A 14,483-nucleotide genomic window follows, 5' to 3' on the forward strand; every position below is an offset into this window, starting at 1 on the left:
TGCTTGTGTGTTCCTCCCTCCATCTGTTTCTCTTTCTCCCTCTTTGTGTTTTTGCACCAGTCTCTCTCTCCCTCCCTCCCCCTGCCCATGGGCAAGGCCTGAGCAATGCCCACCTGCCTGCCCCCTCCCATTATCTGCACCCTCTGTGATGGGTGTTGCTTTGGGGCTGAGCCGTTTCCTGACTGCTCCCTGCAAGGTCAGCCCAAGGTCGGCTGCCAAGTAGGCTGCCAGGAGAGGGAATGTGCATGGGGTGGGGAGACAACCCTTCCTCCTCATCCCTCTTCTTCATCTTCTTCCTCCTGCTTCCCTTCCCTGTGGATCATCTCCTTGGGCACGGCTCCAGACTCTTCCTTGCTGCTACTGTGCCAGTCAAGCACCACCAGTTGGCATCAGGAGGGCTCCCCTGGCATGTGCTGGAGAGTTCTGCTGTGTTCAGAGCCAGTTCAGAACTCTTTCTGAAAGGGAGAGGGAGTGAGGGCAGAACACACAGCCTCTGTGCTTGGGGTGGTGGTTACACACACACACACACACACACACACACACACACTCATTCAGTCCAGGCCTTGCACACTGGGACACAGGAGGGTCCCTTGTTCAGAGTCAGACCATCTCGCTCTGTATTGTCTACATACGTGGACTGGCAGCTGTTTCTCAGTTTCAGACGGGTCTTTCTCAGCACCATCTGGAAATAGGACCATAGGATGCTGCCTTATAGTGAGTCTGGCCACTGGGTCCATCCAGCTCACTATTGTTTAGACCAGCGGTTCTCAACCTGTGGGTCCCCAGATGTTGTTGGACTACAACTCTCATCATCCCTGACCACTGATCATGCTGGCTGGGAATGAATGATGGGAGTTGTAGTCCAACAACATCTGGGGACCCACAGGTTGAGAAACATTGGTCTAGACTGATTTGCAGTGGCTGTCCAGGATTTCAGACAAAGTTACCTCCTAGCTCTACCTGGAGACACTGTTAGAATTGAAACTGGAACTTTCTGCATGTAAAACAGGTGCCCTTCCCCATGCCAGGATAGAATCTGGGAGGATCTTCTGCATTCAAAGCTTGTGTGTGTGTGTGTATCTGCCCATGAACCAGGGCAGCCTTTGGAAGCTGCCCTCTCAAAGGGGCCACATGGCATCTCTATGTCTTCTCTGATTGCCCCCGAGATGTGACTGGGGCGTTGTCTGTGCTTGGGGGGGGGGGGGGAGACTCTGTGGTGGAAGTGAGGAGGGAAACCTCAAAGTCTGCCACGCAGGAAAGGTCTAATTCTGCACCAGGAGTAAATTGTGCAAAATAAAGGCAGTTGTGCATTCCCACCGAGACTTTGGGCTCTTCCACACCAGCCATTTAAGTTGGGGGAAATTCCATGGTTCATGGAGGAGTGAGCTATCAATGGCTACTAGCCATGATGGCTATGCTGTGCCTCCACAGCTCGAGGCAGCCATGCTTCTAATGCCATTTGTGGAAACCACAGGAGGCGAAAGGGCTCTTGTGCTCTTACTGGCTTCCCATTGGGGCATCTGGTTGGCCACTGTGAGAACAGGACGCTGGACTAGATGGGGTCATTGGCTTGATCCAGCAAGGCTCTTCTGGTGTTCTTTTGCTTCATTGTTGTGGCTCATCCACATGACTGCCATTGTATTGCTCTCTTCTGTTTCCCTGTGGCTCTTCCACCATTCCAGAATGTTATTGGGCTCCAACTACCAACCCTGGATGAGATCTTCACGTCTCGCACTTTGAAGAAGTCACACAATATCCTGAGAGATCCCACCCATCCTGCTCACAACTTCTTTGAACTGTTGCCTTCGGGCAGAAGATATAGGACAATGAAAACACGAACCACACGCCTTCTGAATAGTTTCTATCCAAGAGCTCTGATTGCACTAAATAATGATCTCAGGGCCAGCTGCAAGGAATAGCAAGCAGGGAGTAGGAAGGAATGAGATAGGTTTTAGGTTATGTTATGCCTTTAATAGGTTATGTTATATTCTGGATTATGTTATGTTTTTATAGATTATGTCTGAATAGGATGAGAGTGATGGAGATACGTGCAAATGTGTATGTGAACCCGGTCTTTGGGTGGGTGTTTGATTTTCGTTGTTGTGTATACTGTGTATATACGGACAATGACAATAAATTTATCTATCAACCTGCAGAAAATCGGGTCGTTCCCCCCACCCCCACCCCTGTAAGCTGGCAAGTCTGAATGGCTCTCTGGGCAATTTGCTCTTCTTTCCAAAGAGGTTCAGACTTGTCCTGTGACGTTTGGGGCAGGTGGACCTGTTGTTGTTCTTCGGGACGCCTTTGCTGCGTCTTCTCCTCTGGGCATCGTTTTCTGTTTCCTTCTTTTAGTCAATCTTTTAATTAGCGCTGAACACTTTCTAGGCTATATTTTATATCTCCGCGCAATGGTGTTTAAATGAAAGCGTGTGACAGCGCTAATTAAAGAAAGGCTATTTGAAACACCAAAACGATGTTGCCTTAGAAATCTGTTCCGTTTGTTTTTGGGTGAATTTAAAAACAGACTGGCGGTTGTATCCAGCGTTACTCCTACACAGAATAGACCCATTGAAACAAATTAACATGACTAAGACAGGTCCATTGATTTCGGTGGGCCTACTTTGTGCATAACCTGGTTGAACCAGGCATGGAGAAAGGGGACAAAGAAAAGTTTTCCTCCCTCCTCCATAACACTGGAACTTGTTGACTTTCAACAAAGCTGAATGTTGGAAGATTCAGGAGAGGGGGCAAAATAACATCCTTCTTCACACAGTGTATGGTTAAACTATGGAACTCCCTTCCACAAGAGGCACCAACTTGGATGGCTGTAAAAGAGGATGAGGCAAATTCGTGCAGAGGGAGTGGAGGGCTACTGGTGGCTACTAACCCTGATGGCTATGCTTGACCACAGTTGGAGGCAGCTATGCTTCCGAATACCAGTTTCTGGAAATGGCAGTGGGGGAGGGGCCTCTTGCACTTGGGTCCTGCTAGTGGGTTTCCTGCAGGCATCTGGTTGGCCACTGTGAGAACAGGATGCTGGACTAGTTGGGCCATTGGCCTGATCCAGCAGACCCTTCTTATGTTTTTATGAATCACTTGATTATATCTTTAAAACAAAAACCCAACCACTGAGTAGTGTCCCTCTCCCCCAAACAGGGTAAGCAGAACCCACCACACCTAGAAAGAAAGGGGAGCTTAACTCAGGCTTGGATCCAGGCCTCCAAGCGTCCTGCCTCTAACACTGGCTGCTCCTGATGTCCCAGCTGGGCAGGGAGGCAGGCCCTTTCTCTGGTCCCCTGCCCCTGCCCGCCCCTTGCTGAGTCTCTGCCTGGGCCTGACGCATGAGCCTGTTGTTGGGTGGGTGGGTATATTTCTCTGCAGATGGCAAGAGCTCAGAGTTTTCACCCAGATCTGTGCTAATTACTGCCACATTGTTTGTTGCCTTGCATTCATTATTTACATTCATTATTTTAGGGGTTTATTTTGTCACCAGTGTAGCGTAGGGGTTGGGGACGGATGGAGTTTCCTCTCCGCCTCTTTGAGTTTCCTTTTGCTGATTTTGGAATTCCAACCCCCCATCCCCCACCCCTGGTGGAAATGCCACTACTGCCATTTTGGTGCAATCTGCTGCTTCCCCAAAGCTGGTGGCAGGGTATGGCCCCTTTTCCATGCAAGTGCCGCCTGGATGGAGTGAAACTTCTTGCCTATCTCTCAAAGGGCCCCATCCAGCAGCTGTCCTAGTGCTCTGCATATGCGCAGAGACAGAACCAACAGCTGTTAGGGGGAAGCCTGAGTCTCTTTCCACATCATAAAGCAGTTTCCAAGGTTTTAAGCTCTGGCACAGGAGTGGTTTAGCCTAGTCGCAGTTATCTATGTTTTGGTAACCACCAGATTAGACTACTGCCATTCATTGTAGACAGGGCTGCCTTTGAAGATGGTTTGGCAGCTGCAATTGCTAACTAGGACTCTGTGTCAGGATCATATCACGCTGGTGCTTCGCCACCTGCGTCGCCTTCTCTTCTGTTCCTGGGACCAGTTCGGAATACTAGCTTGGTCATTTAGGGCCCTTCATGGCTTGATAATTTGATGGCGGGGTTGGACTAGTTGACCCTGGGGTCCCACCCATGCCTGAAATTCTATGATTCTGTGATCACCTGTCTCCGCAGGTGCGTGTCCTTGCTCTTAAGACAATGATGGGGAACCTGTGGTCCTCCAAATGCATCTTGGTCTTGGCAAATAGATCCATCCTCTTCACTGACCCTTGGAGCCTTGGTCAAAATGCTGTCCAATGGTCATCCTTGTTACCCTAACCCTTTGTGACAGGGATGGGGCCCTCTGTTGTTTGTTGGACTCAAATATTGTAATGGAGGAGAGGACCACTGATGGCTACTAGCCATGATGGCTATGCTCTGCCGCTGGTCAGAGGCAGAAATGTTACTCATGCCTGTTGCTGCAAACAGCAGGAGGAGCTCTGGTGCTTGGATCCTGCTTGCCAGTTTTCCACTGGCATCTGGGTGGCCACAAGGAGAACAGGATGCTGGGCTGCATGGGCCCCCTTTGGCCTGATCTAGCAAGCTGTACTCTTTCCCTTATGTTCTTAAGCCTGTCCTCTTTGCGATGTACCTAAGATTCTGGATGCTGATGCTGGACTAAGTGGGTCATTGGCCTCATCCAGCCAGCTCTTCTTAGGTTCTTATGATTCGTGGAGTAGAGGGCTATTGGTGGATATTAGTCAGGATGGCTATTCTTCTCTGAATGTCAGTAGTTGGGAAAACAAAGGAGGGGAGAAGGCTGTTGTGCTCAAAGCTTGCTTGCTGGTTTTCCAATGAAGCGTCTGGGTCGCCACTGTGAGGACAACAGGATGCTGGACTAGATGGGCCACTGGCCTGATCCAGCAACAGAGCTCTTCTTATATTCTTATATCAGCCTCAGCCAGCATAGCCAGTTTCTAGGCATGCTGGGAGATCTAGTCCAGCAATATCTGGAGGGCCAGAGCTTCCCCATCCCTGCTATTCAGGTCTTCATCAGAGGCCTTCTTCTCTCCCCTGGTTAACCTGGAAAAAGGGCCTTCTTCACTGTGGCTCCTGCTTGAGCAATGCTCTCCCCTTGACGCTCTCATGGTGGCAATGCCAGGCAAAGACTTTTGTTATCTGGCCAGACTTTATAATCTACACTGTTTTATCACTTTAAGGTTTATATATATAGAAAAGAAAAAACACTTACGATGGCTGCTGTTTTTCCTCTGTAGTTGGTTTTGTTGTTGTTGTTTTTTTGGTATGCTTTTAAATGCTTTTAGCAATTGGACTTTGATTTATTGCAAACTGCCTTGGGGAAATCTATTTGATGGGTGGGATATCAACCCCCATAATAAATAATTAAAATCCATTGCGGGGCTGTGTGCTGTAGCTGAGTGGTGGAGCTCAGGCTTTGTATGCAGAATAGGAGCGGCAGAGGGGAGGGGGCACAGCGGCTTGCAGAGGAGGGGAAAAAGAGACCCAGACTGGTAGGGCACTTGGCTGGAGGGTCTTGCCAGGCAAAGGGGGCCTCTCTGTTCCAGGATTCCCATCCCTTTTAGGATCCAGCCAGATGCCTCCAGGAAGCCCACAAGGAGGCCATGAGCACAAGAGACCTCCAGCTGGGACTTGGGGTGGGGGGTGGGGCAGAGCTCAGCAGTGGAGCCCAACCTCTGTATGCTGAAAGTCTTAGGTTCAATCCCTGATGGCATCCGCTGGGAGAATGAGGAATATCTCTTGCCCAAGACCCTTCAGAGAACCATTGTCCATCAGTGTAGACAGTACTGAGCTTGATGACCAATAGCCTGACTCACTTGAAGACTGGTTCCTCAGTTCCTATGCCTCTTATCCTGAAAGTGGCCGCCATGACTAGTCAGCCATTGCTAGCTGTTGTCCTCTGTGAATTTTGATGGTTGGCTTCTTCATAAGAGAACTGTTTCATCTCCTTCTCGCAACAGCCTTCTGGGTATGCTTTTTGGACCTGGTGTCTCTCACCAGTGCATTGGGGGGTGAGGCTTCCGTCCTCTCACCTAAACATGACTCCTTTCTGCAGAATTCCAAGCGGGGAATTCAAAACCTCATCCTCTTTCTTTCTTTCTTTCTTTCTTTCTACTAATTATAGGCTGCCTTTCTTGACAAACTCTTCTCAAGGCAACAAATGCTAACAACAGAAGCAAAACATGCCAATAATACAGCATTGTAGTAAACCCCCCTAAAATTCAGAAAATGCAAACAAAAATAAAGCACAACAACGCTTTAGAATATGACTTGGCTGGGTGGGATGCTTTGTGATTCTGTGATGAGGCTGAGGCTGGCGATTCCTCTGGAGCGAAGGAATGCAGCAGGATCTATTTATCTCACAAGAAGTGAACAAATAGCAGTAAATGAGCATTCATAAACATTGACAGACAGTATATAGCTCAGTATTGCCTTTGCTGACTGGCAGGAGTGGCTCTCCAGGATTCCAGCCTGAGTCTAGGTCTACGTGAGATGCTGGCCTGTCGTTCTGTTGCTGGGTCTTTTCCTTGCTTGCTCCTGACTCTCTCTTTCTCCTTTTTCCTTCCCCAACTCTCTGCCTGCCTTGCTGGATCCCCATAGAAGAGCTAACGTTGGAAGGTGAGTAGAGGCGCCTTTCCTTGCCATTCTGATACCTAATGCTCTGCTTGGAAAGGGATTTTGGGGTGGGGTGAGAAGGGGGATTGCTGTGTGTTGATCAGATGGTTGCTGTGAGATCCAAACAAGTGTTTGTTTTGTGGCATTGGGGTGGGTACTGTTTGGCAGTCCTGTTAGGATCTGATCTGTGCTCCATAAAGTGTAAAGGGCAGGGCTCTCCTTGTATGGGGTTGCTGGCTGGGGGTGTAGGGGAAGAGTTACACAGACCATTTTCTTTTTGTTCCTAGTATTTGGGAGGGGAGACCTGCTCTGAGGCAGCAGAGGCTTTTTCGTAGGTTGGGGAAGGCATTTGGCAGAGCTGGGGTAGGAGAGGTGCTTTTCTTTGGGACATCCTGAGTCTACATGGTCTCATTTTCTCTTGATATGGAAGTTCCACTTAGGCACTTTCTATCCTTGAATTTCAAACGGCAACTGTGCGCATTCAAGCTATTCTCTTTGTTGGGTGTGTGCATTCAGCTTCCAGAAACATAGTACTCCTCTACCCTTTGATAACATTTCCAGCCCTTTCTGTTGTGTGCTAAGAAACTAAAGTGGGAGCTCTGGGGATGTCAGTCTCCAACCCAATCACCCCAGATGTGCCAAAATTGGGGTGTGTTGCATTGCATCGTTCTAAAGGAATGATCCCCATGCCCAGCTGCAACTCAGCCTGTAACTTAGTTAAAGCTGGCTGTTTTGGACCGCAACTCCCATCAGCACCAAGCAGCACAGCTAGCTGTATGATGCTGGGAGCATTGCTGTGTTGTCTGCAAGGCTTGATGGGAGTTGCAGTCCAAAGCAGCTGGAATGGCAGCAGGTTGGGGGGAAGGCTGGTTTAAGCTCATGCAACTGAAGCACCTGGATCCATTGTTTCTCTCCCCCACCCGCCTCCTCTCCCCTCTTGTCTCCTCTTTGTCAAATTTGCAAGTTCCTTGTGGGACAGGGACTGGTACTCTCTGAAAACACCATGCACACTTATGATGCTTCATACAACATTTGCAACCAGAGGCCGTGGGCTGGGCTGACAAGTGCAGAAATATGCCCTCTACTCCAGCTGGGGCAAACCCTCCTTGTGATGTTCATATTTAATATCCAACTCCATAGAGCAGGGACAGGGGAACATCTGTGGGGCCCTCCAGGCATTGTTGGATTCCAGCTCCCACAATCCCCAGCCAACCTAGCTGATGGCCATTGATGATGGGATAGGTTAGTCCAAAGGTATCAGGAGACCTTCTGGGTTTCCCCTGTTGGAGACAGAGGTTTGGAAGAGAGATTCTTACTCTCCCATAGTAGGTTTAGCACAATGACGATTGCTCCAAGCCCATTAAAACTTGTTTGATTTACATCTGCCCTCATCCACCTTTAAACAAATGTTCGCTACAAAAATACTTTGGCAGGAATAAGTCACAGAGACTCAGCTTTGCAAATAAATGAAGATTTTACTCACAGAGTTTCAGAAATTACAGCAGATAAGTCTCTGCTGCTGGCAGTGAAATAAAGAATAAAAAAGTTCTCAAATGACTTTAAAAGAAAGAACTTGGTTTTCTTATAAGAGAATCACACAGTCTTTGTAAAAATCTCATTTTAGAAAGATTTTCTATTCATGTGGTTTCCTTTGCACTTGGGAGCCATGCTTGGCTGCAGTTTCTTGTAGGAAGCAGAGAAAGAGGGAGGAAGCAAATGCTGCTATAAGCCTGCTAAATCCCACCCATGGTAACTTGAGCTCAGGACACAGGTAACTCTTTCATGCACACTCATGTGAGCCAGTAACTATATCACATCGCCCCCATAATCCCTGACAATCAAGAAAGTGACTGGCTCTCTTTCCTATACCAATAATTTAGGAACTTTCACCACTGTAACTTAGCCACGTTTTACTGCCTGTGCACCTTTTTTTCTGAATGCTGCCTGGGAAAGCATATGAATCTGACATTTGGAGAGTTTGTTAGTGAACCATTTTTAACTTACCAAATGTGTGGTCTCTTTCTATTCTAAGGGAAGAGGGAAGTTTTGGAACTCACAAGGGTGACCAAGATGATCAAAGGTCTGGAAACCAAGCCTTATTAGGAATGGTTGAGGGAGTTGAGTATGTTTAGCTTGGAAAAGAGGTGACTGAGAGGAGATATGCTAGTCATCTTCAAATATCTAAAGGGCTGTCACATGAAAGATGGAGCAAACTTGCTTTCTCCTGCTCTGGAGGGTAGAACTTGAATGAACAGCTTTAAGTTGCAAGAAAGGAGATTCCATCTAAACACCAGGAAGAACTTTTTGACAGTAAGAGCTGTTTGGCAGTAGAGCAGACGCCCACAAGAAGTTGTAGACTCTTCTTCCTTGGAGGTTTTTAAGCAGAGACTGGATGGCCATCTGTCATGGATGATTTAGTTGAGAATCCTGCATTGCAGGGGGTTGGACTAGATGAGCCTGAGGTTCCTTCCAACTCTAGAGCCAGTGTGGTGTAGTGGTTAAGAGCGATGAACTTGTAATCTGGTGAACCGGGTTCGCTTCCCCGCTCCTCCACATGCAGCTGCTGGGTGACCTTGGACTAGTCACACTTCTCTGAAGTCTCTCAGCCTCACTCACCTCACAGAGTGTTTGTTGTGGGGGAGGAAGGTAAAGGAGAATGTTAGCCACTTTGAGACTCCATAGGGTAGTGATAAAGCGGGATATCAAATCCAAACTCTTCTTCTTCTACTACTGTTTGATGAAGGGGGTATTTTAAAGATCTAACACCATATATTTCCACGCTTTCCTTTGCTGCATATTTTGTGATTTTAAATCTCTGCTGGTGTTCTCTCACCAAAGAGTACTTGCCCCAAACCTGGATCTTGGCATCCAGGGAATTCTTCTTTTTATGCCTGTTTTTCCCCTTGCCACCAACAAGATGCTCATGGGCTCTGCACTAGCAGTGACTAACCAGGAATGAGACAGTGGATGGTTTGACAAAGATGCTGACCCAGTGTGTGAAAAAGGAGAATTCCATGTGGACTCAGTACTCAGCACACTCTAAATAGCAGTTGTTGGGAATCACAAGTGGCAAGAGTCTTGCTGTCGTGCTGTGCTGGGCTTTCCATTGGGGCATCTGGTTGGTCACAGTGAGAACAGGAGATTTGACGAGATGGGTCTCCTTTGGCTGGATCCAGAAGTCAGGCTGTTCTGATGCATGTTCATTTGTAGCGTTTGCCTTCCCACGAAGTTGTCGTGTTGGGCAACAGGGGGTTCTGCCCCCCCCCCCCCAAATTTTCACTGTAGACTTGCATAGACTTGCACGGCATGTGTGGTTAATCTTAGACGTGGCACGCAGCTTTTGGTTCCAATTGTATTTGCACGGTTGCCTCCAGAAGTGGGTGCTTGGGAGACATGATTTGGCCCTGTGGGGTCTCAGAGTAGGGTTCCTCAGGGTTTGATCTTATTCCCCATGCTGCCTGACATTTACATAAACCCACGGAGTGAGGAGCTCTGGAGTGTGCTGTCATCAATATGCTGTTGACATGCAGCTCTGCTTCTCCTTTGCAGCTCAAGCAGGTGTGGCGATGAATGTGTTCGATCAGTGCCTGGTAATGGACTGGATGTGAGCCAACAAACTGAAGCTCAGTCCAGATAAGATGGAGGAGACACTCTTAGTGGGTGGCCCCTCCGTACGGATGAGTGTGATGCATCCTGCTCTGGACTCCCCTTGATGGAGCAGGTGTGCGGCACTCTCAGATCCAGCACTTTCACTAAAGGCACAAGTGGTTTCTGTGGCATGGAGGGCCTTCTGGCAGCTTCAGCTGGTAGCTCATTTGCAACCCTAGCTGGATGATAACCTTGCTTTGGTTGTCTGCACTCTGGTAGCATTCAGGTTAGATTACGGCAAGGCGTTGTTTCTGGGACTGCCCTTGAAGGTGGCTTGGAAACTTCGGCAGAATGTGGTGGCTAGATGGTTAACGAGGACAAGAAGGCATGGGCTAATTTCTTTCCAGAGCCACTTAGAAGTGCTGCTCTTGATCTCCAAAGCTGCCTCTTTTGTAACCCCCTGTTTGTGGGAGACTCCATGTGTGGTGCAAATGCTTTGGGGGTGATTCTTAGGGAAGGAGACATGTGGAAAGTCTCACCCCAAGAGTCTGGGAGATTTGATACGTTCCCACAAAAGAGAGTTTGTGCTTGGCTGCCAGTAAATTAAATTCACTCACTGTGGGCCAAACTAAATGTGGCAGGACCACAGGGGAGCAAGTTGGGGGGGTATGAATCCTTTCCACCCTGCCAGGGTCCCAAATTGCCCCCCTCCTTCTCTCCCTTCAAAGCTGCTATTTGCATCCAGAGGGAACCCTCCAGTGGCACTGATGTGCAGGAAGACGTTCACATGAGCCTCAGGGCAGGAATTCCAAAAATAGCACCCAGGCTGGTTGATCCGGGCGCTGCTCACAGGGCTGCCTTCTGTTCTGAGAAATAGCACTTCCCACTTCTGACGCCCCCTTTACCAAAACAGACAAATCTCCTCCGTATCTCAGTCCGCCATTATTAGCATCACCACCACCACCTCCTCTCCCCTGGCCGAAAGTGGCTAGACAATCAGAAACCGATACAATGCAATCCCACGCCGTAAAGAGGCTCACCGCTCTGGCTAAATGACTCCCTGAGGAGTGAGGCTGGTCATCAGATATGGCATTTGCCACATGGATAGCTGGAAGGTTCGGTGATCACGGGAAAAAGTGAAAACCAGCAAGTCAGGCGCATTGCTCAAAAAATCTGCAACAGCACACAGTGCCCCCTTTGTAGAGCAGTGCCCAGAAATCCTACAGAAGCACGCAGTGCTCGCTTGGTAGTGCAATGCCCAAACTTGGGCAGGCTCTCGCTGGTCAAAGTGCTTGTCTGTCTGCTTCCCACCATGTCTTGGTTGTGCCAAGATTGTTCAAAAGGAAAGTTCTCAGTTGGGTTTTCTTTGCTCTGGTTCCTTTATTCTGTTCTGCCACATAATTTTATCCTTGAAGCATGCTGGAGGGCAATTACACTTTCCTTCAGTCCAGATTCTTTTTATCTGGCTGCATCACATGTGGGCAGCAGTGCTAAAGCAACGTAACTGCCACAGAGCCCACCACCTGCCAACTCCAAAAGAAGATGATGAAGACCAAGACGATAATGATGATGAAGAAGAAGCTGGGACTGTGTCATCCCTTTTGTGAAGCTGAGATTTTAACCTAAGCCCTGCAGGGCTGAGGCTTGTTTTTCCTTGGAGGCAGAAAATGGGTCTGCTCATTTGAATGCAGCCCTTTGCTAATGTGCAAGTTGGTAGCCTTTATGCTCACTATGAGACAGATCAAGAGCCTCTTTTGCAGAAGCAATGGCACATTTAATGTAGAAGTGGCATGTTTTGGGGCAGGCGGGGGCGGGGGGATGCGACATAAGACACACTAGACGAGCAGAGGCACAGAGGTGTCAGGACAGCCATCTCCAGGCAGATAAATGGTCTGTCTAACCCTGTTGCGCTGCAAATGTCAACCCATTTCAGAGTGGTTGCAAATCTTTAACATAGGCATGTCCAAAGCCTGTCATGGAACAATACCAGTGATGGACTTTGGGCTTTCAAATTTCAGTGGCGCCCTGTGCAGATACCAAATTTTGGCACCCCCCAGCCCTCTCGCCTTGCATTCTACATCACTGTTGCGGTGCCCCCTGTGGCGGCCTCTCGGCTCAGTGTCCAGTGCGGGGAAACCAGTTGCACTCTCCTAAATTTGCCTCTGACAAGTCCCTCTATTTCCAAAGTCCAGGTACCCAGAATGGTACCAGTGAGGCACCCAAGTGCTGGAGGAAGCTAGTGGTCTGCAGAAGTATGAACAAGAAAATAGAACAAAGACCTAAGCTGGCATAGGTGGGGGAGAACTCTGCAGAAATAGCACAAACAGAACAGAGCATGCTCAATGGGCTCGGAATGTGTCTGGGGGACTGGGCAAGTCACCTCTACCTGCTGGAGTATCCAGCTGCTCTGCGAGTTGAAACCATGTGTTCACTCAGGGTGGGTCCCAGCTAGTGACTGGCGTTCCAGAATCCCAATGGTCAAAGTGTTTATGAGGGGTTGGGGTCCCATAGGTTATCAGAAAGATGTAATAATTCCGTTTTAATGCGTTTTCCCCTCCCCAACTGTATTCTAATGTGTGTTTTACCAGTTGATTTTTCAGTTCATTTTATGCAATTTCATTTTAACCAACCGTGTGGCAGACACTTCTCATGCTCTTAATCTAAACCTGTCCACAGTCCAGAAGACTGCCATCTTCATTATAGTTGAAAATGATAGTTGCTTTTTTCACTGTTAGACCACAGGTAGACTCATGTCATATTTCCACAAGTAATCAGTGTTGACTTTCTGTGTTCTGCTGATGTTTCCTCCCTCTCTGTGTCATATATTGACCTCAAATTCTTCACTTGAGACGGCACGGTCAGGGGGTTCCCTCTTTTCAGAACTTTATTAACTGCTAGAACTGCCCAGTAGATTCACTGCAAATTAACTCGGAGAGAGGATAAGCTTAATAACTTGGTTGCCTTGTTGAAACTATCTGAATAAAATAATACAAACTAGAGGCTGTAACCAATTCAGTTCTACTCAGGGCTTTTTTTCTGGGGGGACGTAGGGTCATGCATACCCCTAAACATTTTGTGAATCTAAGCTTAGCCTCATTGGGGGCAGTATTTCAATATGAGTAGGAAAATGAGAGTACCCCTAAACTAAGGCTACCAGAAGTCCCCATTTCCCGGGGACAGTCCCTGGATGTACAAATCAGTCCCCATACAAAATCCATTGAAGTTGAAAAGTGTCCCCAGATTCATTGAAAAATATCTGGTAACCTTACCCTAAACGGTTGTTGTTTTTTTAAAAAGCACTGGTTCTACTCAAGAGTTGTGCCATTGAAATTAATGAACCGAAGTTTATCATGTCCATCAGCGTCAATGGGTCTTCTGTGAGTAGTATATAGAATTGGCCACAATCCTAAATGCATCAACACGAGACACTGAAACCAGCCAAAGAAAAGAAATTAAAATTGTAATAGATGACCTTAAGTAGTTGCACAAGTTTGAGAAGCCTTAGCAGGTGGGGGCAAATTAACTCCCAGAGTGGTTTGGGGTTACTGCCTTCTAAGTGGGCTCCGGCCAAAACAAAACAAAAATGTCAAAGCCACACACTCTTTCCTATCTTATGACATCTTATGCTTCTGTTTGAACACAGAGAAGCTGGTAAAACCTTTCTGTCCCTTTCCTGTTTTCGGGCCAATCAGGTCTCTGCCCCTCTCAGCCGCTCTTAATCCAAGGCAAAGAGGCTGCCTTGAAATGTACTCTGGGCATGCTCAGAGCTTGCTTCCTTGAAAGCCACGCCCACTCCTTCCTGCACATTCTTTCTCGCTGGCCCCGGGTGGGCGTGGTTGCTAGTTTGAGCAGCTGGGGTTATTTATTTATTTATTCATTCATTCATAGAGAGCAATGGTGGACACCAGTGTGTGAGTATATTTCTACAGTATCTATTTTTAACTTGATCATTTGCAGTTATTTTTGTGAACAGGGGAGGGGGGATTGGGAGAATAAACAGCGGGTGGCTTCTGTATTCGTTTCAAGCTTCAACACTTGTGTATTATTGGAACTGTAGGATATGTGTGTCTAGGTTGGAGAGCAGGAGGGAGGGGTTTTTTTGCCTTCCTGTTTTTTTTTGTTTAGGTTTAAAAATACTGTAGGTGTCTTTGGTTGGTTGGGGAGAACAGGATGCTGGCTTAGACGGGCCTTCAGCCTGATCCTGCAGGCCCCACTCTGGGGGTTATAAGATACAGTATGCTGTTTATACAAAGAAAAAGTCAGTGTAGT

General features: G+C 47.9%; 1 protein-coding gene across 34 annotated transcripts in view; it reads left to right on the plus strand.

The window, feature by feature from the left end:
• NRXN2 (neurexin 2) overlaps positions 1-14,483 on the plus strand; it is a 346,059-nt gene that overhangs the window by 63,551 nt on the left and 268,025 nt on the right. For 24 of the 34 annotated variants that reach the window (XM_077920435.1, XM_077920436.1, XM_077920437.1 and 21 more), the window contains exon 3: positions 6,612-6,629. The exons of the other annotated variants lie outside the window; for them this stretch is intronic. In XM_077920435.1, coding sequence (XP_077776561.1) covers positions 6,612-6,629 — 18 coding nt within the window. The remainder of the gene's footprint in view (positions 1-6,611; positions 6,630-14,483) is intronic. 34 annotated transcript variants of the gene reach the window in all.

The sequence above is a fragment of the Podarcis muralis genome, chromosome 16 (assembly GCF_964188315.1).
Source record: "Podarcis muralis chromosome 16, rPodMur119.hap1.1, whole genome shotgun sequence".
NCBI classification, from domain to species: domain Eukaryota; kingdom Metazoa; phylum Chordata; class Lepidosauria; order Squamata; family Lacertidae; genus Podarcis; species Podarcis muralis.